The 27568-nt window shown below is 44.7% G+C and overlaps 1 protein-coding gene across 3 annotated transcripts in view; it reads left to right on the top strand.

The window, feature by feature from the left end:
- Window positions 1–27568, top strand: part of camk1da (calcium/calmodulin-dependent protein kinase 1Da) — a 314363-nt gene that overhangs the window by 85351 nt on the left and 201444 nt on the right. For 2 of the 3 annotated variants that reach the window (XM_063072776.1, XM_063072778.1), the window contains exon 2: window positions 12589–12720. In XM_063072776.1, the coding sequence (XP_062928846.1) occupies window positions 12589–12720 (132 nt within the window). Of the gene's footprint in view, window positions 1–9368; window positions 9431–12588; window positions 12721–27568 lie in introns of those variants that run through there. The other variant, XM_063072777.1, reaches the window with a different exon arrangement.

A 27568-nucleotide genomic window follows, 5' to 3' on the forward strand; every position in this document is an offset into this window, starting at 1 on the left:
GATTGTTTGCTTATTTATTATTTTATTTATTTGGGCTACTAAAGTCTTCTTTTCTCTCCGTGAGAGTTTGATTGACTTCTCTGCTGTATCTGTGTCTCTGTGCACTTCTGCAGGCTACTGACCCACAGATTATTACAACGTATCCACTTTTGGGCGTAGATCGATGGCATTGCCTAGCAACCCCTGGGCTTTTCTTAGCTCATGCCTCATACAGTTAGCAAATTAGCATTGGCAATTTAGGTTGATGTCTTCTGGATATTTTTCATAGATATGTGCGAACAAGAACAGTTTTGCTGTCAATTCTTTCTTGTTGGGGATCTCACCTGGTCTGTAGCACCAATTCATCGAAAATCAACCAATTCTGATGCCACATGGTATTCGCTATTGAGGGATAGGGCAGAGCACACCAGGATGCCAGCATGCAGGACATGCAACTGAACTTTACTGAACAATGTAAATAAATAAACAATGAACCTTTCATTTTCAACTCACAGTTCTTGATGCAAGTGCGGATGGTGTGGCTTTACATTATATTTTCTACAGATGCAGTCTGGCTTGCTGAGTGTTTCCAGCATTTTCTATTTTGGGTTAAGAATAAATTTAATGTTTAAGTAATGGATGTGGCTCAGTCCATCACAGGAATAGTTGTCCCCATTATTGAAGCACTGTCACAAGAAAGCAGCATCCATCATCAGGGGCCCTCACCATCCAGTCCATGTTCTCTTCTTACTCCTACCATTGGACAGGAGGTAGATGAGCTTTCGGTCCCACACCACCAGGTTCAGGAAAAGTTATGGCCCTTCAACTATCAGACTCCAGAACCAGCATGGTTTACTTTACTCATCTCAACACCGGTGTCCCATAACCCATGGGCTCACTTTCAAGGATTCTACAATTCATGCTCTCAATATATATATATAATTTATTTATCTACCTACCTATTTATTTATTATTATGCTTTGTTTTTCTTTTTGTATTTGTACAGTTTGTCGTCTTTTGCATGTTGGTTGTTTGTCTTTTTTATCTACTGTAAATGCCCACAAGGAAATGGATCTCTGGGTAGAAAATAGTGAAATGTCTGTTCTTTGATAACAAATTTACTTCGAACTTTGAATTTTAAAAATGTGGAAACAGAGGTGTAGCTGGACAGGACCTGTGTTGTTTTCTGGGAAAGATTAGCCATGGAGGCAGTTTCATTTCACATCAAAAATAAACAAGAGTATCAAAGAATGCTGAGAGAAAAATCAAATCAAGGGAGATTGTTCTCCATTTCTGCAGAAAGACAAATCAATCAGGCAGACTGAAATCCTGTCCCTTAGGCACCCATGGTACTCCAGTGGTGGCCAACAAATCTTTTATCTGTATTAAACTGGCAACAGGCAGCTACTTCATATTTCTTCTGTGTTACAAAGACAGGGAAAATTTATGAGAATGTTGCCTGTTTGCCAAGAAAACAGAATCGGAATCAGAATCAGGTTGATTATCACTGACAAACATGTGGAATGTATTGCATTGTGGCAGCAGTCCAGTGCAAGGCATAAAAAGTATGAAATGTTGCAATAAGAAATATAGAAGTCAATAACTAAGAATATATAATAAATGAATAGTGGAAAAAGAGAACAAAACGATGAGGTGGTGCTGGTGAGTTCAAGGGCCATTCAGAAATCTCTTGGTGGAGGGGAAGAAGCTGTTCCTAAAACATTGAGTACCTATCCTCAGCTCGTGTGCCTCCTCTTTGTGAGAAGAGGGCATGCCTTGCACAGTGAGGGTTCTTAATGATAGATGGCACCTTCCTGAGGCATTGCCTTTTGAAGATGTACTCGATAGTGTGGAGGTTAGTGCCCATGAAGGAGCTGGCTGAGACTACAGACTCTGCACCTTTTCTTTCGATCCATGCGTTGGAGCCTCCTTACCAGGTGGTGATGCAACCAGTCAGAATGCTCCCCGGGTGCATCTGTTGAAATTCGCCACAATCTTTGGTGACGTACCAAACCTTCTCACACTCCTAATGAAGTATACACCCGCTGTCATGCCTTCCTCACGACTGTATCAATGTGTTGGGCCCAAGAGAGATTCTCTGAGACGTGAACTCCCAGGAACTTGAAGCTTGAAGCTGCTCACCCTTTCCATTGATGACCCTTCAATGAGGACTGGGAGAACTTCTCCTTACTTCCCCTTCCTGAAGTCCACAATCAGTTTTTTGTCTTGCCGACTTTGTGTGAGACAATTTCAAGGCCGGTTTTTTTGTTGATTATGTCACAAACTGGCTAATGACAGCTTTCACGGTGAGAGCCAATCTCCATTCCTGATGAAGAATCTCAGCACAAAATTTCATCTGTTTAGTCCTCTCCACAGATCCTGCCTAACCCACTGAGATCCTTCTGCATTCTGTGTGTATTGCTCTGGATTTCCAGCATCTGCAGAATCTCTTGTGTTTAGAAGCTGGATTAGGTCTATCAGGTTGGATTCCATTTCCATCGGGCGTGGGGACACCTATCACAACTGGTGCACCATGGCTGATGTTTGCACTGTCTACAAAATGTAAAAATGGAGGAAAGAGCAGATCTGTGGTTTTTTTCTACTGTTTTATATGTCCAATCATTAAACTTTAGCAAACTAAGTTGGTTTATTATTGTCACATGTATGGATTTACAGTGAAAAAGCTTTGTTTTGCCTCCCATCCATATAGATACTTTCATCACATCGTGCATTGGTGTAGTACAAGAGAAAACAATAACAGAATGCAGTGAAAAAGGGCAGTGCAGGCAGGCAATTAGGTGCAAGGTAAATTGTGAGGCCAAGAATCCATCTTGTCGTACATTCAAGAGTCTGATAACAGTGGAGTAGACGCTGTCCTTAAGCCTGGTCAGATGTGCTTTCAGGCCTTTATATCTTCTGCCTGACAGGAGGGAGAAGAGAGAACATCTGGGGTGGGCGGGGTCTTTCATTATTCTTGTGTTTTACTGAGGCAACGAGAAGTATAGTCAGCGTTCATGGAGGGGAGACGGGTTCCTGTGATGTGCTGAGCTGTGTCCACAACTCTCCGCAGTCTCTTGTGGCCACATGCAGAGCGGTTGCCATATCAGGCCATGATGTATCCAAACAAAGTGCTTTCGATAAAAGGCCATTTAGAATGCAATCCACAAAAATTCATAAGGGTTGACGGGACATGCTGAATTTCATTAGCTTCCCCAGGAAATAGAGATGTTGGTGAGCTTTCTTGGCTGTGACATCAACATAGTTGGTCCAGGACAGGGTATCGGTGATGTTCAGTCCTAGGAGCTTGAAGCTGTCAACCCACTCAAGCTCAACATTGTTGATGTGCTGTAGACAGTTAACGTACAAGCCCCCGCTTCCTCAAGTCAATGACCAGTTCTTATATGCAAAGGATGATGGGTTTGTATAATATTCTGAAGCACTGTATGAGGTTAATCTTCAGAACTAATGATGGATATAATACAGTAACTTCAAAATCATTTATAAATATTGGTGTGGGTCAAAGGGGACATGCCAGATATCTTTAGCTTTCTGAGGAAGTTGAGGCACTGCTGAACTTTCTTGGCCGTGGAGTTGCAGCAAGGCTGGGGACAGTTGGAAGTGGTTGCAAAGAGGCAGAGGAAGAGTTAGCAGGTGATAGTGGATCCAGGTAAGGAGGGGGCAATAGGCATATGGAGGAGGGGAGAATGGAAGGCAAGAGGTGGAGGTGACATAGGGCTGCGGTTGGTGGAATCTGAGAGGAGAGGAAGGTGGTGCATGGGACCAGATAAGGAAGGTTGGGAAGGCTGAAGAGAACGGTGTGGGTAGGGGACCCGCTGGGAGGAGTTCGTGGGTAACAGGCAGATGGAGAGGGTGGGGGAGGAGAAAGTAACAGGGTGATAAATCTAAACATTTGCCAGTACAATAGTAGCATTTGAGAGGCTTTTTGACAGAGACATGACTGTGCAGTGGAAAGGGGGATCACATGCAGGCAGAAGGGATTTAGTTTAATTTGGCATCATTGCCGGTGCAGACATTGTGTGCTGTGGGTTCTGCGTTCTAAATTGAAATAGGAATTGGAATTGGTTTATTTTTGTCTTACGTACTGAGGTACAGTGAAAGACTTGTTCACACAGATCGGATCATTACACTGCGCAGTGAACTAGAATAAGGCAAAACAAGAACAATGCAGATTAAAGTGTAAAAGCTACTGGAAAAATGCAGTGCAGGTATATGATAAAGTGCAAGATCGTAATGAGGTGGATCTTGAGGTCAGGAGTACAAGAGTCTGATAACAGTGGGGTAGAATCTGTCCTTGACCCTGACTGTACGTGCTTTCAGGCTATTGTCTCTTCTATTAATGGGAGGGGGGGAAGAAGAGAGAATGTCAGAGGTGGGTGGGGTCTTTGATTATGCTGGCTGCTTTACTGAGACATCCAGAAGTGTAGACAGAGTCCATGGAGGCGAGGCTGGTTTCCATCATGTACTGAGTTGCGTCCACAACTTGCATTTATTTTTGTTGTGAAGTGCGGAGCAGTTGTTGTACCAAGCTGCCATGCGCCTGGCCAGAATGGTCTCTAAGCTACATCAATAAAAGGTGGGACATGCTGAATTTATTTACCCTCCTGAGGAAGCAGAGACATTGCTTAGCCTTCTTGACCGTGACATCAGAGCGGTCAGACCAGGACACACCAAGGTGATGTTCACTCCAACCAATTCAATCTCAGCACCGTCGAGGCAGTAAATAACCTGACGCAGGAACTCAGTGGGTCAAGTAGCAAACGAGAGGAAACCTGCAAATGCTGGAAATCCATAGCAACACGCCCAAAATGCTGGAGGAACTCAGCAGGCCAGACAAAATCTATGGGAAAAGGTTCAGTTGACGTCTTGGGCTGAGACCCTTAAGCAGGGTCAAGTGGCATCTGTGGAGAGAAATAGACAGCTGGTTCCAGGTCGAGACCATTTATCTGGTCTGAGTTTCAAGATCCTGCAAACTGAAGGGGAGGCACAGCTGCACGGCGGTCAGCATAACACTATTACATTGTCAGTGTTGCAAAGAACGGGGCGCACCCAAACGCAGGACACTGGCACGGAGATTGAGTTAGGATGCAGACGAGGGTGTGAGAGTGGCTGGAGCTGAACGGCAAACAGGAGGGTGAGCAGGAAAGCAGGAGGCAGGCGGAACTTATCTTGACACAGGGCGTTGCTGGCGCTGAGCGGCAAACAGGAGACAGGCGGCAGGCAAAACTTATCTTGACACGGAGCTTAGAAAGGCAAGTGGTAAACAATACTTTTCTTGACACGCAGAGACGGAGTTACACAGATAAACCTCGGTACTGAAGTAAAACTTAGAATACACAATCCTAAGTGGCCGGGAACATTAATTGCCACATTGGCTAAACAACAATCTGGCAATGAGCGGATGCAAAGCCGGGGTTTTTATGCTGCAGGTCTTGATGAGAACTAGATGTGTCGCCGTCAAAGGGAATTAGGAAAAAATGGGGAATTAACGGTTGGGACCGTGACAGTCAGCTGTAAAATTGACGTATTTCATTGTATGTTTCAATGTATTTATGAGAAATAAAGCTAATCTTTAATATCTCTTTCAATGGGACATCTGAAGACTTAACGTTTTTACATTTAAGTCTTTGATTGTGTGCTGAACAGATTAATGGTTCCATTAAAAGAGAAGGCAATAAAACTTTGCCCAAATGTACGACACATTTGTAATGTTAATACCTTGCGGCAGGATTTCAGCAAATGAAGGATTATATTTGATTAGTCTTTGCAATGGGATGGAGTGTCAGTGAGCAATGAGTGATGAGGAAGGCTGGTGAACTTGGAGCAAATCGATTAAACGCAGGCACCAAAGCAACATCAACTTCCAGGCCAAATGCTGACTGCGCTGATATTTCTCATTAGGCTGAGTTTAGAATTGGGTGATGACAAAAAGCAAAAGGATGTTTCAAACGTTCCCGTTGCAATCAAAGTATTTATTTCTAAGGCTGAATATAGGACTGAAGGTGTTATGATGGAATGCATGTAGTATACGGAATAAGGTAGATGTTTTCTACCTGTCTGCGGGCCATCTATACCTTACAGATCATTGGTATCACTTGCTGCTGTTACATTTCCAAGGTTGACACAGAGTCAGAGTTGGAGTGTCAAGCAGCATAGAAACAGGCCCTTTGGCCTGCAGTATCCTTTCTAGCCATCTCCTCTTCACATTATCCAGACCCCTTTTAGTTGCCCTTGCGTTCTGATACTCGGTCCGCCTGGGTATCACTCATTCTGGTGCACAATATGGCCACCCCGGTGTATCCTATTCAGGTTCGCAGGAGCCCCGCTTAGTGGTCGCCCTTTCAGATCCGCCCTACTCCACCCTGCCGGGTCCGCACCCAGTCTGCAGATGGGCTCCAGGTCAACCTGCCGCCTCTACGACCCTCCTCTCCCGGCCGCTGACTCTCTGCTCAATTTGCTTCGCTCTCACTTCGCTTTGCCATCTCAACCCCATCTGCTGCGGTGGCCCGTCACCCAGCACCTCCTTCACACTGCCCGGCCCAATTCGAATTGTCCCTGCGCGATGTTACAAGACCTCCTGCTGATTCACCCTACATGGTCCGCTCGGCCATCACCCTTACCGGTCTGCAAGGGCCCCATCCTCTTCGAGGGCCGCTGCAACTCGGCCCTTTTGCGTCCGCATCCACTTTAGAGTTTACAATCCTCGCCTCCAGGTCAGCTTGAGCTCTACCCTGGTGTATTCCTTTCAGTTCCGCGTAAGTTCTGCTAGGCCAACCTTCCCCAGTCCGAATGAGCTCCTTTTCCTGCTCTTCATCACGTTGTCCGATCCAGTCTGAGTTGCCTCAAGATTCAGGGGAGAAGATTTAGGACAGGGATGAGGAGAAACTGTTTTTCCCAGAGAGTGGTGAATCTGTGGAATTCTCTGTCCAGGGAAGCAGTTGAGGCTTCATCACTAAATATATTTAAGATTCAGTTAGATATGTTTTTACCTAGTAAGGGAATTAAGGGTTATGGGGAAAAGGCAGGTAGATGGAGCTGAGTTTATGGTCAGATCAGCCATGATCTTATTGAATGCGGGGCAGGCTCGATGGGCCAGATGGCCTACTCCTGCTCCTATTTCTTATGTTGCCCATTTGAAATGTACACGTCTGCTGATAGTTTACCTTACACAGTCCAGTCAGCCATCAGTCACCCTTTCCGGTCCGCAAGAGCTCTAGCCCTGTCTATCATATTCAGGTCCACTTGACATCTACCCTCACACAGTTCTCTAAACCATCATCCTTTCTGCTCCCATGAGTTCTCCTCTTTCAGGCCGCTTCTCAGTCCGCTGGCTCGTGACCCAGCACCTCCTTCCTTGACTGTCCCATTTTTATTTGCTCCTGCTCATGGTCCATCACTTTGTACGGTCCGCCTGAGCTCAATCCCGGTGAATCCCTTGATGTCCGCTTTACTGAGTCCCGCTCTGCTTTCATCCTACACGGTTCGCCAGACCGTCAACCTTTCTGGTCTGTCTGAGTTCTGTGCTAATGCTTACAGGTCCGCTTGAGGCCTGTTGAGCTATCACCCACTGCAGCCCCACCCTGCCGAGTCCGAACCTGGACATACGTACCCGGGTCAACCTGCCGCCTCTGTGACTCTCCCCTCCCGCCGGCTCCCTCCCTGACCTCGAGCTTCGAACTTCCTTCATTTTGCCTTCTCAGCCTGTCCGTGCTTTACCCCACCCAGTGCGCTGGCCCATCACCCAGCGGCTGTTCACATTGCCCCAATCCGCTTTGAGTTCCCCATTCACACTCGAGGGTATATTGCTGCCTTCCCTCCCACAGATGCTGCTCGGCCTGCCGAATTCCTCCAGCAGATTGTTTGTTGCTTCAAATTCCAGATCTACCCAATTATCCCCCTACTCCTATGCCTGATTTCCTTCTACTTTAATACAGTATCGGTCTTATTTTTGGTGGGAATGTGAAACGAGTTGCCAGAGGAAGTGGTGGATGCGGGTTCCATTGTATTGTTTTTAAAAAGTTTGGAGAGGTACGTGGATGGGCTATGGCCCCAGGTACGGGTCAGTGGGGCTGGGCAGAGTAACGACTTGGCATGGAATAGAGGGGCTGAAGAGCTTGTTTCTGCACTGTGGCGCTGTATCACCCTTGACTGTATGAGCTTTACGCTAGTGTATCCTAGTCAGGAGCCTGGACCTACATGGCCCGCAGAACCATCGTCCTTTCCTATCTGCCTGAGCCCAGTCCTGGTCCATCTGCTTGTTTGACTGCTACCCTACTTAACCCTACGCGGTCCGCAGAGTCATCACCCGTTCCCAGTCTGAAAGGGCTCCGCGCTTTCAGGTCCGCCGGAGTCCCGTTGACTGATTACTCTTTCAAGTCCGCTGTAGCTCAGCCTTGCCGGGTCTGCACCCCATTTTCTAGATTCCGCATCTACAATATACCCGACTCGCCTGGCTGCTACCTCTCTGTCCCATGTGATTCGCCCTCACCCTCTCAGCCCGTAGGCACTTAACCCCAGCTGATGCACAATGGCTCCCCACCTGGCACCCTCTTAACATGGTCTAGAGTCTAGAATGTAATCTGGGTCCAGACTCTAGACCCAATTTACATTCAAAGTTCATTCCCAATGAGGAGGAGGCTTTCCTGGGAAACTTGCTCCTGGGATCGTCCTTTTTAGCTATCCGTGAGTCCTGGAGACAGGCAGTGAGGAACTCTGCTCAGGCTAGCTGCCTGCAGTCTTCCAGGAACTTGTCTGTTTCCTTAGGGAACGAACAAGCGGTATCAACGGGCACCATGGACGTGTTTCGGGACCGTTGGGCACTGTGGGGGTTAAATGGCATCCTAGTTAAGGATAGGAACATTTCAATCTAGTTTACAGCTGTTATCCATTTATATTCGTGATGTGCTGAACTGTGTCCGTGTCCACGGCACCACAGTTTTGTGCGGTCATGTGCAGAGTTGCTTTACCGAACCGCGATCGATCCTGACAGAATGCTTTCTATGGTGCATCGGTAAAAATTGATAAGGGTCGACAGATTTTGTTTTTTAGCCACTAGAGGAAGTAGAGGCATTGGGAGCTTTCGTGGCTGTGACATCAACGTGGTTGGACCAGGACTAGTCTATTGGCGATGTTCAGTCCTATGAGTTTGAAACTGTCAACCCTCTCAATCTCAGCATTTGTTGTTGCAGACAGGAGCGTGGGGCACTGCCCTCATTCCCAAAGCTAATAACCACTCTTTTGTTTCGTAGATATTTTGTTGTCAACAGTTGCTGATGTGGTTGCCGATAGGAGGTTGCTGTGTTCAGACTGGTTCCACCCTTCCTGTGTTCCCATGCTGTGTAATTGACCAGAGGGACTGACTGTTGGCCGCGTTGGAACAGGCTTGTGAAAGAAGCTGCACAAATCTGTTTCACCTTTGTGAAATCTAGGGCAGGTGAGGATCTGCCTTACTTTAGATCAGAGACGGCAGGAAGGAGATACGGAGATGATCCTGAGGAACGTGGACGGAGGTGGGGGAAGGGGAGTGCAACCACACTGGGGAGATTCATCACACTCAGTCATTGAAAACTATAGTGTTCACTGGAATCTGGAATAGAGGAAATAGATATCAGATGTGTTGCCGCGTGGCCAAGTGGTTAAGGTGTTGAACTAGTGATCTGAAGGTCGCTAGTTCGAGCCTCAGTTGAGGCAGCGTGTTGTGTCCTTGAGCAAGGCACTTAACCACACATTGCTCCTGCACGTTTATAGCCCAGAGGCGCACACACACACACACACACACACACACACACACACAAACAAATACACAGACACCCACATGAACATTGACAATCGTCCACCCAGGCATGTGCATGGACACACAGGCACACGTTTAATGCATGCATACATTCATGCATATTTTGACCAAACATCAAAGTGGGGAAGAAATGTCATCTAAGTGACTTTGATTGTTGGTGCCAGAAGGGGTGGTTTGAGTATCTCAGAAACTGCTGATCTCCTGGGATTTTCACACACAACAGTCTCTAGAGTTTGCATAGAATAGTGTGAAATACAAAAAAAATCTATTGAGCAGCAGTCCTGTGGTTGAAAATGCCTTGTTAACAAAAGAGGTCAGATGAGAATGGCTAGCAACAGGAATTCTGCAGATGCTGGAAATTCAAGCAACACACATCAAAGTTGCTGGTGAACGCAGCAGGCCAGGCAGCATCTCTAGGAAGAGGTGCAGTCGACGTTTCAGGCCGAGATCCTTCGTCAGGACTAATGGCTAGAGTGTTTCAAGCTGAGAGGAAGGTGACAGTAACTCATATAACCAAGCTTAACACCAGTGGTGCAGAACAGCATCTCTGAATGCACAGCACTTTGAACCTTGGATGATCTACAGCAGCAGAAGACCACAAGCATACAGGAGGTATCGAATAAAGGGACCATGGGTGTATACGTGCGCGCGCACACACACACACACACACACACACACACACACACACACACACACACACACACACACACACACCTGTTTCAGTACAGGTTGCTGAGCAGGGGTAGTAATTGAAGACGATCGACACCCTCTAGAACATTTCAAGAAACGAGTGCTATTTATCTCAGGATCAATGTACCAATATTTTTTGAAGAACCATGCCTCTCCCAGCTGCTCCGCTGACTGAAGCGTAGCCTCGAACTTGCTGTGAAGATTATAGTGAGATTCTCGTTGTTTCCTTTAAAGAGTGAATCATTTATCAGTGTGTGCAACCACGCATCAGTCAGGACGTTGCCGTACTACATCCAGGCTCCTGTAGACGCTTCCTTTGATATCTCACCAAAGACTCAGCAGGTTGAATGATGCAACTTTGAGCTGCGTTTATGCTGCTGAGCCCAGTAGATAAGCATCCTTTTCAAAGTAACCAATAGTTTTAATGTAACGCTGAATCTTAATTAGCTAACTCTCTTAAACAGAAACAGTGTGAGTTTTTATATTTTAATTATGAGCATATGCAGCGGATTCTGGTTAATTGGGACATATCGGGACCCAATTAAGCAGCTACCCCAATTAGCCAAGGTTTCATGGAAATAGTTAAAAAGGTATAAAAAAAGACAAATTACCATTTAACTGAGTAACAAATTATATAGTTAAAGGAAATATAGAACAAATTAGAACACTACCAGTACTACTGCTGGTTGCCGCCATCTCTGACGGTGACACGAGTCCTGAGCAAGTGAGTTGTTAAAGTGGAAAAGCTGTTGCACTGGGGCAGTTCCACTCTCTCAAACTCGGAAAGTCCAGCTCCAGTGGGCTGATTAGACATCTCAAATGGGGTCTTCCCTGGCTGCGGTGGTGTCCATGACTTCTGTGCTTAGTCAAAGCATTGCAGAACAGCCTTCCTAACCGCTGGATCTCACTGTAGCATTCATCTGCCCAGTCTGCCAGAGCTGACTTCGCATGCTAAGATGGGCAAGTCTGTATCTCACCAGCTGCCCTCACCTGGTTTATCCCGTCCATTGAAGTGGTATACTAGGGTACTTGGAGCCTTAGGTGAGAGCTGAGTGTCTGGCGCGGACAAAAGGTAACATTCAAATTGATTGTCAATACCTTCAAATTCTTCATAGTTCCTGACTAGTTAAATTAATGAAATTGTTTCACTTTCACTCCCAGCCGTTCCTGGCATTCTAGGTCTGAATCCTTGAAACCACAGTGAGCAAAACTGTTCTCAATTGTCTTATTGCTTATTTCTCACCAACTATCGGTGAGAAAAGTCACTGCTTTTTGAACACAAACACAAGCAACTGACACTATTTAAAAACTGTTTACTCTAAGCATAGTGTAATGTTAAATGGCCACATAAGCACATGTGACTGACGCTAGTTAGAAACTGTTCAGCAACAGTCTCTTGTCCAAATTAAATGGCATATGGTCCCAAATAAACAAAGGGAATCCCAGCTATTTTCTCTATTAGTATTTATTCTTTTAAGAGTTGTCCCAAATAAGCGGCTGTCCTGATTAACTGATGGTCCAATTAACCTGATACACATTATACTTTTATATTATAGTCCTCTGGTAATGAATGCTAAAATTACATTGCCTTCCTTACCCCCCCAACTCAACCTGAAAATTAACCTTTAGGGAATCCTGCATGAGGGCTCCTAGGCCCTTTGACACCTCAGATTTTTAAATTTTCTCTCTCTTTAGAAAATAACCTACCCTTTCATTTCTTCTACCAAATTCCATGACCATATACTTTTCATAACTGTATTCCATCTGCCACTTGTTTGCCCATTCTCCTAATCTCTCTAAGCCCTATTGCAGACTCCCTGTTGCCTGGAGCAGAGAGGCAGTGGCTTAACCAGCTGCCGGTGGCTCCTGCTTCCAGGCTCTCCAGCCTTGAGATCACCTCTCATCTTTCTAAACTGCTCGAGTTGCAGCTAGCCCTATTCCACCTCCTGGGGCAGTGAGTTGGAGAATATATCCCATCAGTATAGACTGCCTTTGTTATGGGTAATAGTGCCTGAGGTTGCTGCTCGTGTGATCTGATCTCTCTCTCTCTCTCGCTTCTCTATCTGCTCACTTTGTCTGATTTCCTATCTCCCTCCATCTTGTTTCAGAGGCGCCTTTTCAGAAGTCGTCATGGCAAAGGAGAGGGCCACCGGCAAGATGTTTGCCATCAAATGCATTCCGAAGAAGGCCTTGAAAGGCAAGGAAAGTAGCATCGAGAATGAAATTGCTGTTCTCCGAAGGTGAGTAAGGTTTGATCTGGTGATATTGAACCGGAGGTACTCCAGAAGTCAGGAAGGAGGCATAAAACTTGGTTGTACGGCCATTTTATTAAGTGTTACAAGGACAAAGAAAGTCGTGATCGTCTCATACTCAGACTAGAGCTAACAACATTCCAGTGATAGCAATTAGCGTATTAAATAGCCAGAGTCAAGTGGCAAGACACCTGCTGCATAAAAATTGAGAAGCTTCTAGAACATGCTGAATCAGCTATACTGCAGTTACTAGAAACAATACTGAACAATTAGCATAGGAAAATTAAACTACAGGAAAAATACTAAAAAAATAACAATTCTGTATCCTAATCCAATAATAACTAACTGTGACATGATGTGTTAGAGCCCGATCGCTGGATTCACATCAGCAATGTGGAACAGGCAGCATAAACAATCTTGGGATTTAGTTCAAAGTTCAAAGTACATTTAATTAATAAGCATTTACAGGGAAAAAAGAAATGGAATTTATGAAAATCTGTACCAAAACTGTCAAACAACCAATGTGCAATAGAAGACAAACTGGAAATAAAAAAGAGCGTGAGTTATCGAGTCTTTGAAAGTGAGCCTGTGGGTTGTGGAATCAATTCAGTGTTGAGGTGAGTAAGTTTCCAAACTGGGGTCAGGAGTCTGATGGTTGTGGGGTAGTAACTGTTCCTGAGCCTGTAGCATGGGACCTAAGGCTCCTGTACCTCCTGCACAATTGTAGTCTTGAGAAGAGAGCGTGGCCTGGATGGGGTGGGCTGGTGATTTGATAATGGATGCTGCTTTCTTGCGGTAGCTGGCCTTGTAGAGATGCTCAGTGGTGGGGAGGGCCTTGCCTGTATGGACTGGGATGTACCCATCACTCTCTGTGCTCTTTTCCATTTCTGGGCATTGGTGTTTCCATACCAGGCTATAATACAACTAGTTAGGATGCACTACACTGTGCATCTATAGAAGTTTGTCAAAGTGCTTGGTGACATGCAAACCTCTAGGATCATAGAGGCAATGTCAAGCCTTCTTTATGATGATAGTTATGTTCTGGTTCCAGGGTATGTTAACACCAAGGAATTTAAAGCTACTAATCCTATCCACCTGGATTCCCCTTATGAGGACTAGCTCATGGACTTCCAGCTTCCTTCTCCTGTGGTCGATAGGAACAAGGAGTGGCATGCTGAATCCATGAAAAGTGCTGGTCCTGGAGAGGTTGAGAGCACCGGTTAGGTCACACTTGGACAGTCGCATCCAATGCTGGTCACCACACCACAGGAAAGGGCAATGGTCCTAGAGAGGATGAGAGGGATGTTGACTGGAATGAAGGATCTCAGAGAGATGGAGAAGCTGGGCTTGTCTTCCTCAGAGTGAAGAGAGGAGGTGGACAACTGCTATCAACAGGGACCATAAAGAAAATCAGGTTTATTGTCACTGTGCTATCTGACATGAAATTTGTTGTTTTGCAATAGTAGTACAGTACAAAGACTTACAAAATTAAATAGCGCTAAGAAAAGGAACAACGAGGTCATGTTCATGGACTGTTCAGAAATCTGCTGGCAGAGGGGACAAAGTTGTTCCTGAATCATTGATTGTGGATCTTCAGGCTCCTTTCCCTCCTCCCTGGTGGCAGTAATGAGATGAGGCCATGCCCTGTATTGTGAAGGTTCTTAGCCATGCATGCCGCTTTCTTGAAGCGCCTCTTCTTGAAGATGTTTTTGACGGTGAGGAGGGCTGTGCCGTGATGGAGCTGGCTGTGTTTTCAACTCTCTTCAGGTTCCTTCAATCCTGTGTGTGGAAGCCTCCGCACCAGTCAGTGATGCAAGTCGTCAGAATGTTCTCCGCCGTACCGAATCTCCTCACGCTCCTAATGAAGTAGAGTCTCTGGCATGCCTCCTACAAGATTGCATCAATGTCCTGGGCCCAGGATATATCCTCTGAGATGCTGCGCCCAGGAATTTGAAGCTGCTCACCCTTTCCACTGTTGACCTCTCAATGAGGACCGGTGTGTGTTTTTCTGCTTTTCTGCTCGATGAATTGTTAATGAATAGAATGAAGCTCAGTGAATGGGGTGAGGACCAGTTTAAACTTCTGAGCTGAACAGACAGAGGGGGGATGTGAGGGAAGCCATTTTCACAGAGAGTTCTGCTCTCCAACTCACCACTAGGGGAAACAGAGTCAGTCTTGGCCTTTGAAAGGACGTTGTGTCAGGACTTGACTGTGGGAAAAGGATGAAGAAGTGGGACTGATGAGGTGGTTCTACTAGGAGCTGCCAAGGTTTCAATGGGCTGAAAGGCCACTTTCTGTACCACAAAGATAGTGTGATTCTATTTTGTATCTTATTTCTATAGGAGTCACCGTGATATATTCCAACACAGTGGGAGGTGTATCATATAACCTAATTTCTGAAAGTATGGATGCATGGAAAAACATTGTAAACATACTTTAAGCTTAGTCTTTGGAGGCTCCCTGTGATGTCACTTCCTGCTGCATTGTACCAAATATATCGGTAAAATGGGTGAATGTAGCCAATGTAAATCTCGGAGACAAAAGACTTCCCTCACCAGCAGTTGCCTGGTGTTAGCCGTTATGCTAACTATACAGTAGTGTGGCGGTTAGTTACTTTACTGCGCCAGTAAGCCAGGTTCAATTCCTGCCGCTGTCCGTAAGGAGTTGTTCATTCTCCCCATGACCGTGTGGATTTTCTCCACATTTCAGAGACATACAGGTTAGGGTCAGTGAGTTGTGGGTCATGCTATGTTGGCGCTGGAAGGGAGGAACCCCTTTGGCAGGACTGATACATATTTATGTGTATTTCTTACTATAATTTATAGTAATATTTTATGTATTGCACTGTGCTGTTGCTGCAAAACAATAAAGGGTTTTGGACCAAAACGTCAACTGTACTGTTTTCCATAGATGCTGCCTGGCCTGCTGAGTTCCTCCAGCATTTTGTGTGTGTTGTTTGGATTTCCAGCATCTGCAGATTTTCTCTTGTTTGCTCTCTCCACGTTCACATCAACTCCACCCAGCTTCTACCACCCACCTGCCCACTAGACTAGGGGCAAATTACAGTGGCTGGTAAACTCACCAAGCAACAGGATGTGGGAGGAAACCATATATCCAGGGGAAAACCCATCACAATCACAGAGCGTGCAAACTCCACATAGACAGCACCAACGTTCAGAATCGAACCCTGGTCACCGGAACTGAGTGACACCCTACTGTAGAGCAAAGCCTTAGGAGAGTGAGTGGTTTAACTTTCAATACTAATTTCACATTGCTTAATGCTTTTGTTTATTTTTATAGAATTTTAGATCATTGATTTTATCATTAAAGATGCTTTTAAATTTTAATGTTGCATGTCACATTTTTAAGTGTGAGAGAAAGAAAATGAGTTAAAGTCTCTGCCAGCTTTTAACAACCAGCTAAACGGTGAATGGGGCTTTGCAAACTGTCAAAGCTATCAGTGATATTTAGAGATGGAGATGTTTGAGGTGTTCAGTTGGAATCAGCACTCCCTTCACTGATAGAGAGACACAGCTCAGAAGTAAGCCCTTTGGCCCATCAAATCCATGCTGACCATCAATTACCCATCTTTACAATAGTCTGACCCTAACCCATTTTATTATGTATAGTACATGAAGAGGCCCTTTGGCTTACAATGTTGTGCCAAACTAAACTAATAATTTAAATATCTAACTAAACTTTTCCCTTTTGCCTACATAATGCTCTTATTTTTTTGTTGTTTCTGCTTGTGATGTTCTGCTGAACATTATGAGCATTGGTGCCAGGGTCTGTGGCTACATTTGCAGCTGCCCTCAGCACATCACTGGGTTGTGTTGATGGGTTCACACAAACAATGTGTTTCACTGTATGTTTCGATATACATGTGATAAATAAATCTAAATCTAAATCTGAACTAATGTCCAAATCCCTCCAGTCTTTACACACTTGTGTGCCTATTTAAGAGCTTCTCTTACATCAGCGCACCTGCCATCAAGGACATATACACAGAAAAGGGCCAGTAACATCATGAAGGATCTCACCTACCCTGCTCATGGACTGCTTGTTCCACTCTCATCAAAGAGGAGGCTCAAAAGAGCATCAGACTCAAAAACAGTAACTTTCCCCAAGCAGTGAGGCTGATCAACACCTCCACCCACTCACCCACCCCTCCACAGCCCAACCACCACCACTTTATCATTTCCTGTCAGCCACCCTTTGTACAGGCACTGCTGGCCCTAGCATCACTTTATGGACATAATATATCAATCTATGTTTATAAACTATCTTAAGTATTTATATTTATGGTGTTTTTAAATTATTGTGTTATTTTTGTGTTGCTTTGGATCCGGAGTAGCAATTATTTTGTTCTCATTTACATTTGTGTACTGGAAATGACATTAAACAATCTCGAATCTTGAATTGTAATCACCTTCATTGTATTTTTCTCCACAACCCCCCCGGCAGTGCATTACAGGCAACAACCCTGCTCAAATCCTTTGATTCCCCCTCTCACCCGAATTACATGCTCTGTGGTATTAGATGTTTTGACACTGGAGAAAAAGATACCAGCTGTCTGCTCTATCTAAGCCTCTTGTAATCTTAACCTTCTATCAGATCTTCCCCGAGCCTCTGCTGCTCAAGAGAAAAACGCCAAAGTTAGCCCCACCTCTTTCCTACAGCTCATGGTCTCTAATCCAGGCAGCTCATTGGTCCTGAGAATGCTATTCTCCCTCCATTCTTCCGCCAACAGCCCCCACTCGCTTACAAGCTACGGCCACCACACCAGGACTATTTATGGCGGCCAGCCTGCACGTGTTTGAGTTGTGGGAGGAGACGGGGAAATACACAATCACAGAGCGTGCGAGCTCCACCTGAGACTGAACCTGGCGCCGCGAGGCCGCGGCTCTGTCGGTGTGCTGGCCACTGATGGCCCAAGGACCAGCATTGTCCTGTGTCATTTTTGTTTAAGAATTTCTTTTTTAGCCGCTGTTTCTGCTCCTTTTAATCGCAGGCTGTTATTGCCTGGAAACCAGGAAAGATATCACAATATTGTGACACGTCTCAGGACTATAGAGGCAGTACTTACTGGCGCCTTAAAGGGAAATGGTACCTCAGGGCTTTGCTGTGTCCATTTTACCGGGAATCAATGTATTGCTCTCTTTAATGTATTTATATTTTATCCCTGTTCCTGTTCATGCAAACGGTAGAGCACTTACAGTGTCGGAACCTCTGGTTCAGTCCTAACCTCTGTTGCTGTCTATGTGGAGTCTGCATGCTGGCCCCGTGCCGTGTGGGTTTTCTCCAGGTGCTCCGGTTTCTTCCCATTAACGTGGTACGTTAATTGGATAATGTAAATTGCCCCTGAGTGTAGGTAGGTGGTAGAATGATGGAGGGGGGGTGGGTGGGAGTGGATGGGGGAGTGTGGGAGAGAGAAAAGTAAGTGGGAAAATGAGACTGTTGGAATAACTCTGTGAATTAGATAGACTCGACAGGTGGAATAACCTCCTTGAGAAATATTGGATCTCTCGATCTCTCATCTATCTCGTCATGACCCCTGCACATTGTTTACCTACCTTAGTAACAGGAGCATTATATTCTGAATTCTGTTTACTTTTGTACAATGTACAGGATGGCATGCCAGCAAAAGGGGCTGCACGCTAGCGCAGTGGTTAGGGTAATTCTGTTATAGCGTTAGTAAGAGCGACAACATTTACGGGGAGAAGGTAGGAGACTGGGTTTGGGAGGGATAATAAATCAGCCATGATGGAATGGTGAAGCAGACACGATGGGCCGAACAGCCCCACTCTGCCCCTGTGAATTACGGTGCCTTACAGTGCCTGAAAACAAGTGTCGGGCTGTGGGAAGGATTCAGAGAGAATAGCAGAAAGATAATTAATTTGAAGTGTGAGAAATTCAGCCAGCTGGAGATACGAGTGGGCGGCACTGGGATATAAATTGGACCCTCCACGCCAGCTGAATTAAAAACCACAGGAAAGCGTGAGCAGAGAGAGGGGATGATAACAAAAGGGTAGACTAGAAAGTGGGATATGCTGAGGGTAATCTGGCACGGTATTCGTCTTCTGTGAAAGCCCGTTACTCTGGTATCCTGAGCTGTGGCTCCCCACATTCACACACGCTGAGGGGATGCGAGGCAGCAGGAAACGTGACTCTGAACACACTCGGCTTGTTGCTGTAATTGTCCTCCAGCATCCATCTCTGGTGCAGTGTTGTCACGGCACTCAGAGGGAAGGAGTAAGCTGCTTACAGCGCTTCAGGCTGACTCAGGAGCGAACAAAGCCAATCTCTTCTCATTTGCTGCCCCGGCCCCGGTCTCTGGATCCCATTCTGAAATCTCCTCCACTCCACCACTGCCTCCGCTGTTTATATCAGATTCAGGTTTATTATCACTCACCTACACTCAGGGGCTACTTTATTAGGTACAGGAGTGGACCCGGTGCGGTCTTCTGCTCCTGTAGCCCATCCACTTCAATTTTTGGCATGTTGTGCATTCAGAGATGCTCCTCTGCACACCACTGTTGCAACACATGGTTATTTGAGTTACTGTTGTACTCCTGTCAGCTTGAACCAGGCTGGCAATTCTCCTCTGACCTCTCTCATTAACAAGGCATTTTCTCCCACAGAACTGCCACTCGCTTGTCTTTTTTTAGTTTCTCGTACCGTTCTCCAAACACTAGAGACAGTTGTGTGTGAAAATCCCAGGAGATCTGCAGTTTCTGAGATACTCAAACCACCCTGTCTGGCACCAACAGTCATTCCACGGTCAAGGGCACTTAGATCGCATTTCTTCCCCTTTACGATGTTTCCTCTGATAAACAACTGAATCTGTTGGCCATTCCTGCATGCTTTTATGCATTGAGTTGCAGCCACATGATAGGCTAATTTGGCAAAGGTGTACCTAATAAAGTGGGACTCAGTTAATGTCATGAAGTTTGTTGTTTTGCAATACGTAACATTTACTATAAATTACAAATAGAAATTTATATACAAAGTGTTAAAAAAGTAGAGCCTAAAAAGGGAGATAGAGTTAATCCGTTCATTGTCCCTTCAGAAATCTGAAGAAGAGGGTAAAAAGCTGCTGCTAATATGTTGAATAAGAGGCATAGATTGAGTGGACATAATTTTCAGATAGATTTATACGGACGGAGTCATGTACTTTTATCTGTTGCTTCAGTTCATATGGTGGATATGTTTATAAATGTACTTTTAAAGATTAAATAAAAGATTAGCTTTATTTGTCACATGTGCATTGAAAGGTACAGTGAAATGCATCGTTAATATGAGGGGGATAATTTTAAGGTGATTGGAGGAAAGTGTAGTGGGGGGGGGATATCATAGGTACATTTTTTACACAGAGAGTGATGGGTACATGGATCATCCTGCCTGGGCTGGTGGGAGAGGTAGACACATTAAGAGACTCTTAGATAGGCACATGGATGATAGAAAAATGGAAAACCATGTAGGAGGGAAGAGTTAGATTGATCATAGAGTCATAGAGTTAATTAGTCGGCAGAACATTGTGGGCTGAAGGGCCTGTACTGTGCTGTAATGTTCTATGTTGTATAAAATGTCGAGACTTCCTTTCCCCTCCACAGATGCTGCTTGTCCCAATGAGTTCCTCCAGCAGATTGGCCATTGCTACCAAAACGCAGGTCCTATACCACCATAGCTTAGCCACCAAATTTGGAAATCCACAAACAAGACCATACTGTGTTCACTTTTTTTTTGGTACAGTGCCACAGGCTGAACACTTGTGGGGCTTTACCATAAGACCGTAAAACCATAACCATAATTAGTGGAGTGGTGTCGCAGCAACAACTCAATGTCAGTAAGACGAAAGAGCCGATTGTGGACTTCAAGAAGAGTAAGATGTAGGAACACATACCAATCCTCATAGAGGGACCTGAAGTGGAGAGAGTGGACATTTTCAAGTGCCTGGGTGTCAAGATTTCTGAGGACCTAACCTGGTTCCAACATATCGATGCAGTTATAAAGAAGGCAAGACAGTGACTATACTTAATTAGGAGTCTGAAGAGACTTGGTATGTCAACAAGTACACTCAAAAACTTCTATAGATGTACTGTGGAGAGCATTCTGACAGGCTACATCACTGTATGGTAAGGGGTTGGGGGGCTACTGCACAGGACCGAAAGAAGCTGCAGAGGGTTGTAAATCTAGTCAGCTCCATCTTGGGTACTAGCCTACAAAGTAACCAGGACTTCTTCAAGGAGCAGTGTCTCAGAAAGGCAGCGTCCATTATTAAGGACCTCCAGCACCCAGGGCATGGCCTTTTCTCACTGTTACCATCAGGTAGGAGGTACAGAAGCCTGAAGGCACACACTCAGCGATTCAGGAACAGCTTCTTCCCCTCTGCCATCCAATTCCTAAATGGACATTGAACCCTTGAACACTACCTCACTTTTTAAATATATATTATTTCTGTTTTTTGCATGATTTTTAATCTATTCAATATACCTATACTGTAATTGATTTACTTACTTATTATTATTATTTTATTTTGTTTTTTTTCTTCTATATTATGTATTGCATTGAACTGCTGCTGCGAAGTTAACAAATTTCACGACACATGCCGGTGATAATAAACTTGATTCTGATTCTGTTCTGAGCAGAATTAAGCCATTTGGTGTATCGAGTCTGTTCGGCCAGTCCATCATGGCTGTTTTATTACCCCTCTCATCCCAATCTCCTGCCTTTTCTCTGTAGCCTTTGACACCCCTTACTAATCAAGAACCTACCAACCTCCACTTTAAATGTACCTGATGACTTGGCCTCCACAGCTGTGTGTGGCAATGAATTCCCCAGATTCACCATCTTCTGTCTAAAGAAATTCCTCCTCATCTCTGGTCGGAACGAACATCCATCTATTCTGTCCTCTGGTCCAAAACCTCCCCCCACTATAGGAAACATCCTCTGCACATCCGCTCCAGACCTTTACAGTTGGTTTTGCTTCCCTTCCTCAGGAGCTGTTAGTTGGACGGAGATGCCGTGTGTGACAGCTATGAAAATGAGTCATCCTAACAACTGCAACCCAAATGTTCTGAGTAATACTAGATTAATCTGTCATGGCAACCACGGTGTAAACTGTATTCACATATTACATTCTGCTGTGTTCAAGCTCTAAGCAGTGTTCTTCAAAGACTTGGTGTTAGTGAAGAGGTTGGCATAAAATTAAGTGGGAAATCTCACACTGATTTGTCAGCTGCCCCATGCATTGCGCGAAAACTCAAATATAAAAAAACTGCAGGTAAATATTCTCTCAGTCTTGTCTTCAGAATCAGGTCTTGATTAAGGGTCTCGGCTCAGAACGTTGTCAGTTCATTCCCCTCTGTAGATGTTGGCTAACCTGCTGACTTAGAAACATAGAAAACCTACAACACAATACAGGCCCTTCGGCCCACAGAGTTGTGCCGAACATGTCCCGACCTTAGAAATTACTAGGCTTACCTATAGCCCTCTATTTTACTAAGCTCCATGTACCTATCCAAAAGTCTCTTAAAAGACCCTATCGTATCTGCCTCCACCACAGTTGCTGGCAGCCCATTCCTCGCACTCACCACTCTCTGAGTAAAAAACTTACCCCTGACATCTGTACTTACTCCCCAGCACCTTAAACCTGTGTTCTCTTGTGGCAACCATTTCAGCCCTAGGAAAAAGCCTCTGACTATCCACATGATCAATACCTCTCATCATCTTATACACCTCTATTAGGTCACCTCTCATCCTCCGTCACTCCAAGGAGAAAAGGCCAAGTTCACTCAATCTATTCTCATAAGGATTGCTCCCCAATCCAGGCAACATCCTTGTAAATATCCTCTGCACCCTTCCTATGGCTTCCACATCCTTCCTGCAGTGAGACGACCAGAACTGAGCACAGTACTCCAAGTGGGGTCTGACCAGGGTCCTATATAGCTGCAACATTACCTCTCGGCTCCTAAATTCAGTTCCATGATTGTTGAAGGCCAGTGCACCGTATGCCTTCTTAACCACAGAGTCAACCTGCGCAGCTGCTTTGAGTGTTCTATGGACTCGGACCCCAAGATCCCTCTGATCCTCCACACTGCCAAGAGTCTTACCATTAATACTATATTCTGCCATCATATTTGACCCACCAAAATGAGCCACTTCACACTTATCTGAGTTGAACTCCATCCGCCACTTCTCAGCCCAGTTTTGGATTCTATCAATGTCCTGCTGTAACCTCTGACAGCCCTCCACACTATCCACAACACCTCCAACCTTTGTGTCATCAGCAAACTTACCAACCCATCCCTCCACTTCTTCATCCAGGTCAGTTATAAAAATCACGAAGAGTAAGGGTCCCAGAACAGATCCCTGAGGCACACCACTGGTCACTGACCTCCATGCAGAATATGACCCATCTACAATCACTCTTTGCCTTCTGTAGGCAAGCCAGTTCTGGATCCACAAAGCAATGTCCCCTTGGATCCCATGACTCCTTACTTTCTCAATAAGCCTCGCATGGGGTACCTTATCAAATGCTTTGCCGAAATCCATATACTCTGCATCTACTGCTCTTCCTTCATCAATGTACTTCCTCCAGCATTTTGTGTGTGTTACTCAGATTCAGCTGTATTACCACTGATATACCGTTTGCCATGAAATTTGTTGTCTTGCAGCAGCTGTACAGTGCAATACATAAATATTTGCTATAAGTTACAATAAAAAAAATGCAAAAAGAGAGGAAAACATTGGGATTGTGTTCACGGGTTCATGGATCATTCAGAAATCTCATTGCTGAGGGGGAGAAGCCGTTCCTAAAATGTTGAGTATGCAGCTTCAGGCTTCTGTACCTCCTTCCCGATGGCAATAATGAGAAGAGGGCACGTCCTCGATGGCGATGGCGATGGTCCCCAACGATGCATGCCACCTTTCCGAGACGCTGCTTTTTGAAAATGCCCCTGCTGGTAAGGGGGGTTGTGCCCATGATGTATACAAATCTTTGCGACTTTTCCTGGTCCAATGCAATGGCCCTTCCATGCCAGATGGTAATGCATCCAGGTACAGTGCTCTCCAGGGCACATTTGTAAAAGTCTGCTAGTCTTTGTTGACAGACAAAATCTCCTCCAACTCTGCAAGACAGCGGCATCCATCATCAAAGACCCCCATCATCCTGGCCATGCTCTCTTCTCACTGCTACCGTCATGAAAGAGTTACAGGAGCTTTAGGTCCCACACCGTCAAGTTCAATAACAGTTATTAGTCTTCAACCGTCGGGCTCCTGAAACAGTGTGGACGTTTTCATTCATCACACACTGAACTCATCACTGAACACAACCAGTTGGACTCACTTTCAAGGAGTCTACGACTCATGTTCTCAGTATTATTTATTTATTTATTGATTGTTGGTTTTTTTATATTGACACAGTTTGTCTCCTTTTGTACATTGGTTGCTCGTCAATCTTTGTGTGTAATTTTTCATTGATTCTATTGTACTTCTTTATTGACTATGAATACCAGCAAGAAAATGAATCGGGGTAGTATTTGGTGACATATACCTACTTCGATAATAGACTTACTTTGGACTTTGAATTTTATTGTACAAGAGTTTGATAACAGCGGGATTGAATCTGTCTTTGAGCTGGGTGATATGTGGTTTAAGCCTTTCGTATCTTCTGCCCAATGGAAGAGGAGAGAAGAGAGAATGTCTGGGGTGGGTGGGATCTTTGATTGCGCTGGATGTATTACTGAGGCAGGGGAAAGTGTAGACAGAATCCATGGAGGGGAAGATCTGCAGTTTCCTGTGGTCGTGTGCAGAGCAGTTGCTATGATACATCCAGACAAAATGCTTTCTAAAGTACATTGATAAAAATTGGTTAGGGTCGATGGGAAAATGCCATATTTCTTTAGCCACCTGAGGGAGTAAAAGCTTTGGTGAGATGTTTCACCTCTGCTTAGAGGGATACGGTCCAAACGCAGGCAATTAGGACTAGGTTAGATGGGCACATGGTCAGCACAGGCAAGTTGGGCCGAAGGGCCTGTTTCTTACTCTATGACAAGCAGATTATCTGGTCATCACTTTGTGGGATCTTGCTGTGTGTAACTTGACTGCTGCACTTCTTACTTCATAGCTGTGAGCACTTCAGAAGACTTCCATAGGCTGTGAAGAGCATTGGGTCGTCCAGGCAGAAAACAGAGACCACAGAACACTAGAGTGCAGTGCAGGCTTTCAGCCCACAATATTCTGACAATCTTCATTCCTACTCTAATGTTCAATCTAACCCTTCCCTTCTACATAACTCTCTACTTTTCTATCATCCATGTGCTTCTGCGGAGTTTCTTAATGCATCTGTCTCTACCACCATGCCTGGCATGTGAAAGATTGAAATAGAAATGCCTGCCTTCCTTTTCTTTCTACAGATAAGTAAATAGGGAAATAATTTTCCTGAAGAGTGATACTGAATTTCACAGTGAATCCAAAGTTTAACAACCAGTGGTGGGTTTGGGGTGGGGTGGCGTTGGTTGACCATGATGGAGCGGCACAAGTTGGCGCCTGGGGAAGATCAGACCTTGAATGGTGGGGCTGAATGGCCAGTGGCCAGTGTGGTCATTGTGTCCCAACATATTGATGCAATTACTTAAAAGGCATCACTATGTCACCCGGAGTTTGAGGAGATTTGGTATGTCACCGAGATTCTAGCAAATTGCACTATGAAGATGAGTTGAATCACGGTTTGGTATGGAGGCGCCAATGCACAGAATTGGAAAAAGCTGTGGAGGGTTGCAAATGCATCTAGCTCCATCATGAGCACTAGCCTCCCCACCATCATGAACATTTTCAAAAGGCAATGCTTCAGGAAGGCAATATCCATCACTAAAGGCCTTCACCATCCTGGACGTGCCCTCTTTTCGTTACTACCATCAGGGAGGAGGTACAGGAGCCTGAAGACACACACTCAATGCCTTAGGAACAGATTCTTCCCCTCTGCCATTAGATTTCTGAATAGCCCATGAACACGTGAACAATACCTCACTCTTTTTGCACTACTTAGTTAATATTTTCATATACAGTATTTCTTACTATGAGTTATATAGTATATTTTATGTATTTCACTGTACTGCTACTGCATAACAGCAAATTTCATGACATATGTCTGTGGTAATAAACCTGATTCAGTTTCTAGATTTTCTCCTTCACCATCAGATTTATTAAAGGTCCATAAACCATGAACACTGCCCCACTCTTCCTCTTTTACTTTCTGTCTGTCTGCCTTTCTTTCTTTCTTTCTCTCTGCCTGACTGTCTTTATATTTTTTGTAACTTATTGTAATTTCTATTTCTTGCTTTGTGCCGCAGCCTGGCCACAAAACAACAATTTCATGACAAGACGTCAGTGATAATGAACCTGAATCTATTTCTGCACTGATTTTCTTGTCTTCTTCTGATAGTAAGTTATGGATCAAAGTCCCCGTCATCTCTGAGGAAGCAATTCTTTAAACTTTGAGGCGAATCAGTATAGAGTAGAGGTTACATCTGCCTTAGATTCATAAAACAGAGATCCTGAAAGTGGTTCATCTCAACATAAGATATGGCTTTGATCAGATAATTGAAAGTCTAGTGTGAAGCATTTGGACATCAATGGTGGAGAGTATAAGAGGGTGTATCATGCCAGGCAACCTCTTTCACGGTCTGAACACATATACCTCAAATGAATCAATCAGTGATAGGAGGGTTTCTTTGCTGCTTGCTTCAAATGGAAAACAGTAAGTTTTGGCATAATGGTGATGTTTCTTTTGTCATTCAGAACATAGAACAATGCATGGCGTCATTGTGTCAAAGATGAAAACAGCCTCCTGTCAACGGGGAAGCATTTGATCTTATTTCCATTGAGTTACTCCATTTGCGATGTTAACTTTTTCGAATGACTGGGGCTCACGCACATAATAATGCTGCCTTATTTGTGGCACCTTATCACAATGCCAGATGTTGCTTTGATCAAAATTCCGGATCTGTGATGTTGAAGTTTTGACTGTGATACCAAAGTTAGTAATGAGTGATATCGTGATACTAATGTGTGAAGGCAAAAATAAAATATCGAGCAATTATACAAATAATTTTCAGAATGGGTGAGGCAGTTTCCATTGAGATTAATCAACTTGGCATAATTGCAACCTTAGAGTTATAGACTGTAGAGCACAAAAACAAGCCCTTCAGTCCAACTAGTTCACACCTATTTTTTACCCATCTACACTAATCCTACTTGCCTGCAAAAGGTCCATGTTCATTTCTACCTTGCCTATTTAAGCATCTGTATACACTCAGTGGCCACTTTATTAGGTACACATGTACATTTGCTCATTAATGCAAATATCTAGTCAGATAATCACATGGCAGCAACTCAATACAGAAAAGCATGCAGGCATGTTCAAGAGGTTCAATTGTTGTTCAGACCGAACATCAGAATAGTGATGGAATGTGATCTAAGTGGCCTTGGCTGTGGAATGACTGTTGGTGCCAGATGGGGTGGTTTGAGTATCCTAGAACTTGCTGATCTCCTGGGATTTTCTCGCACAACAGTATCTGGAGCTTACAGAGAATGGTTCAAAAAACCAAAAAGCATCAGTGAGTGGCAGTTCTGTGGGTGAAAACGCCTTGCTGATGAGAGAGTTCAGAGGGGAATGGCCGGACTGGTTCGAGCTGACAGGAAAGTGATAAGAACTCAAATAACCACAAGTTAGAATGTGGTGTCCAGAAGAGCACCACATAAAACATGCAACACATTGAACCTTGAAGTGAATGGACCACAACAGCGGAGAACCACGAACATAAACCCAATGAGC

Source organism: Mobula hypostoma, chromosome 20 (genome assembly GCF_963921235.1).
Source record: "Mobula hypostoma chromosome 20, sMobHyp1.1, whole genome shotgun sequence".
NCBI classification, from domain to species: Eukaryota; Metazoa; Chordata; class Chondrichthyes; order Myliobatiformes; family Myliobatidae; genus Mobula; species Mobula hypostoma.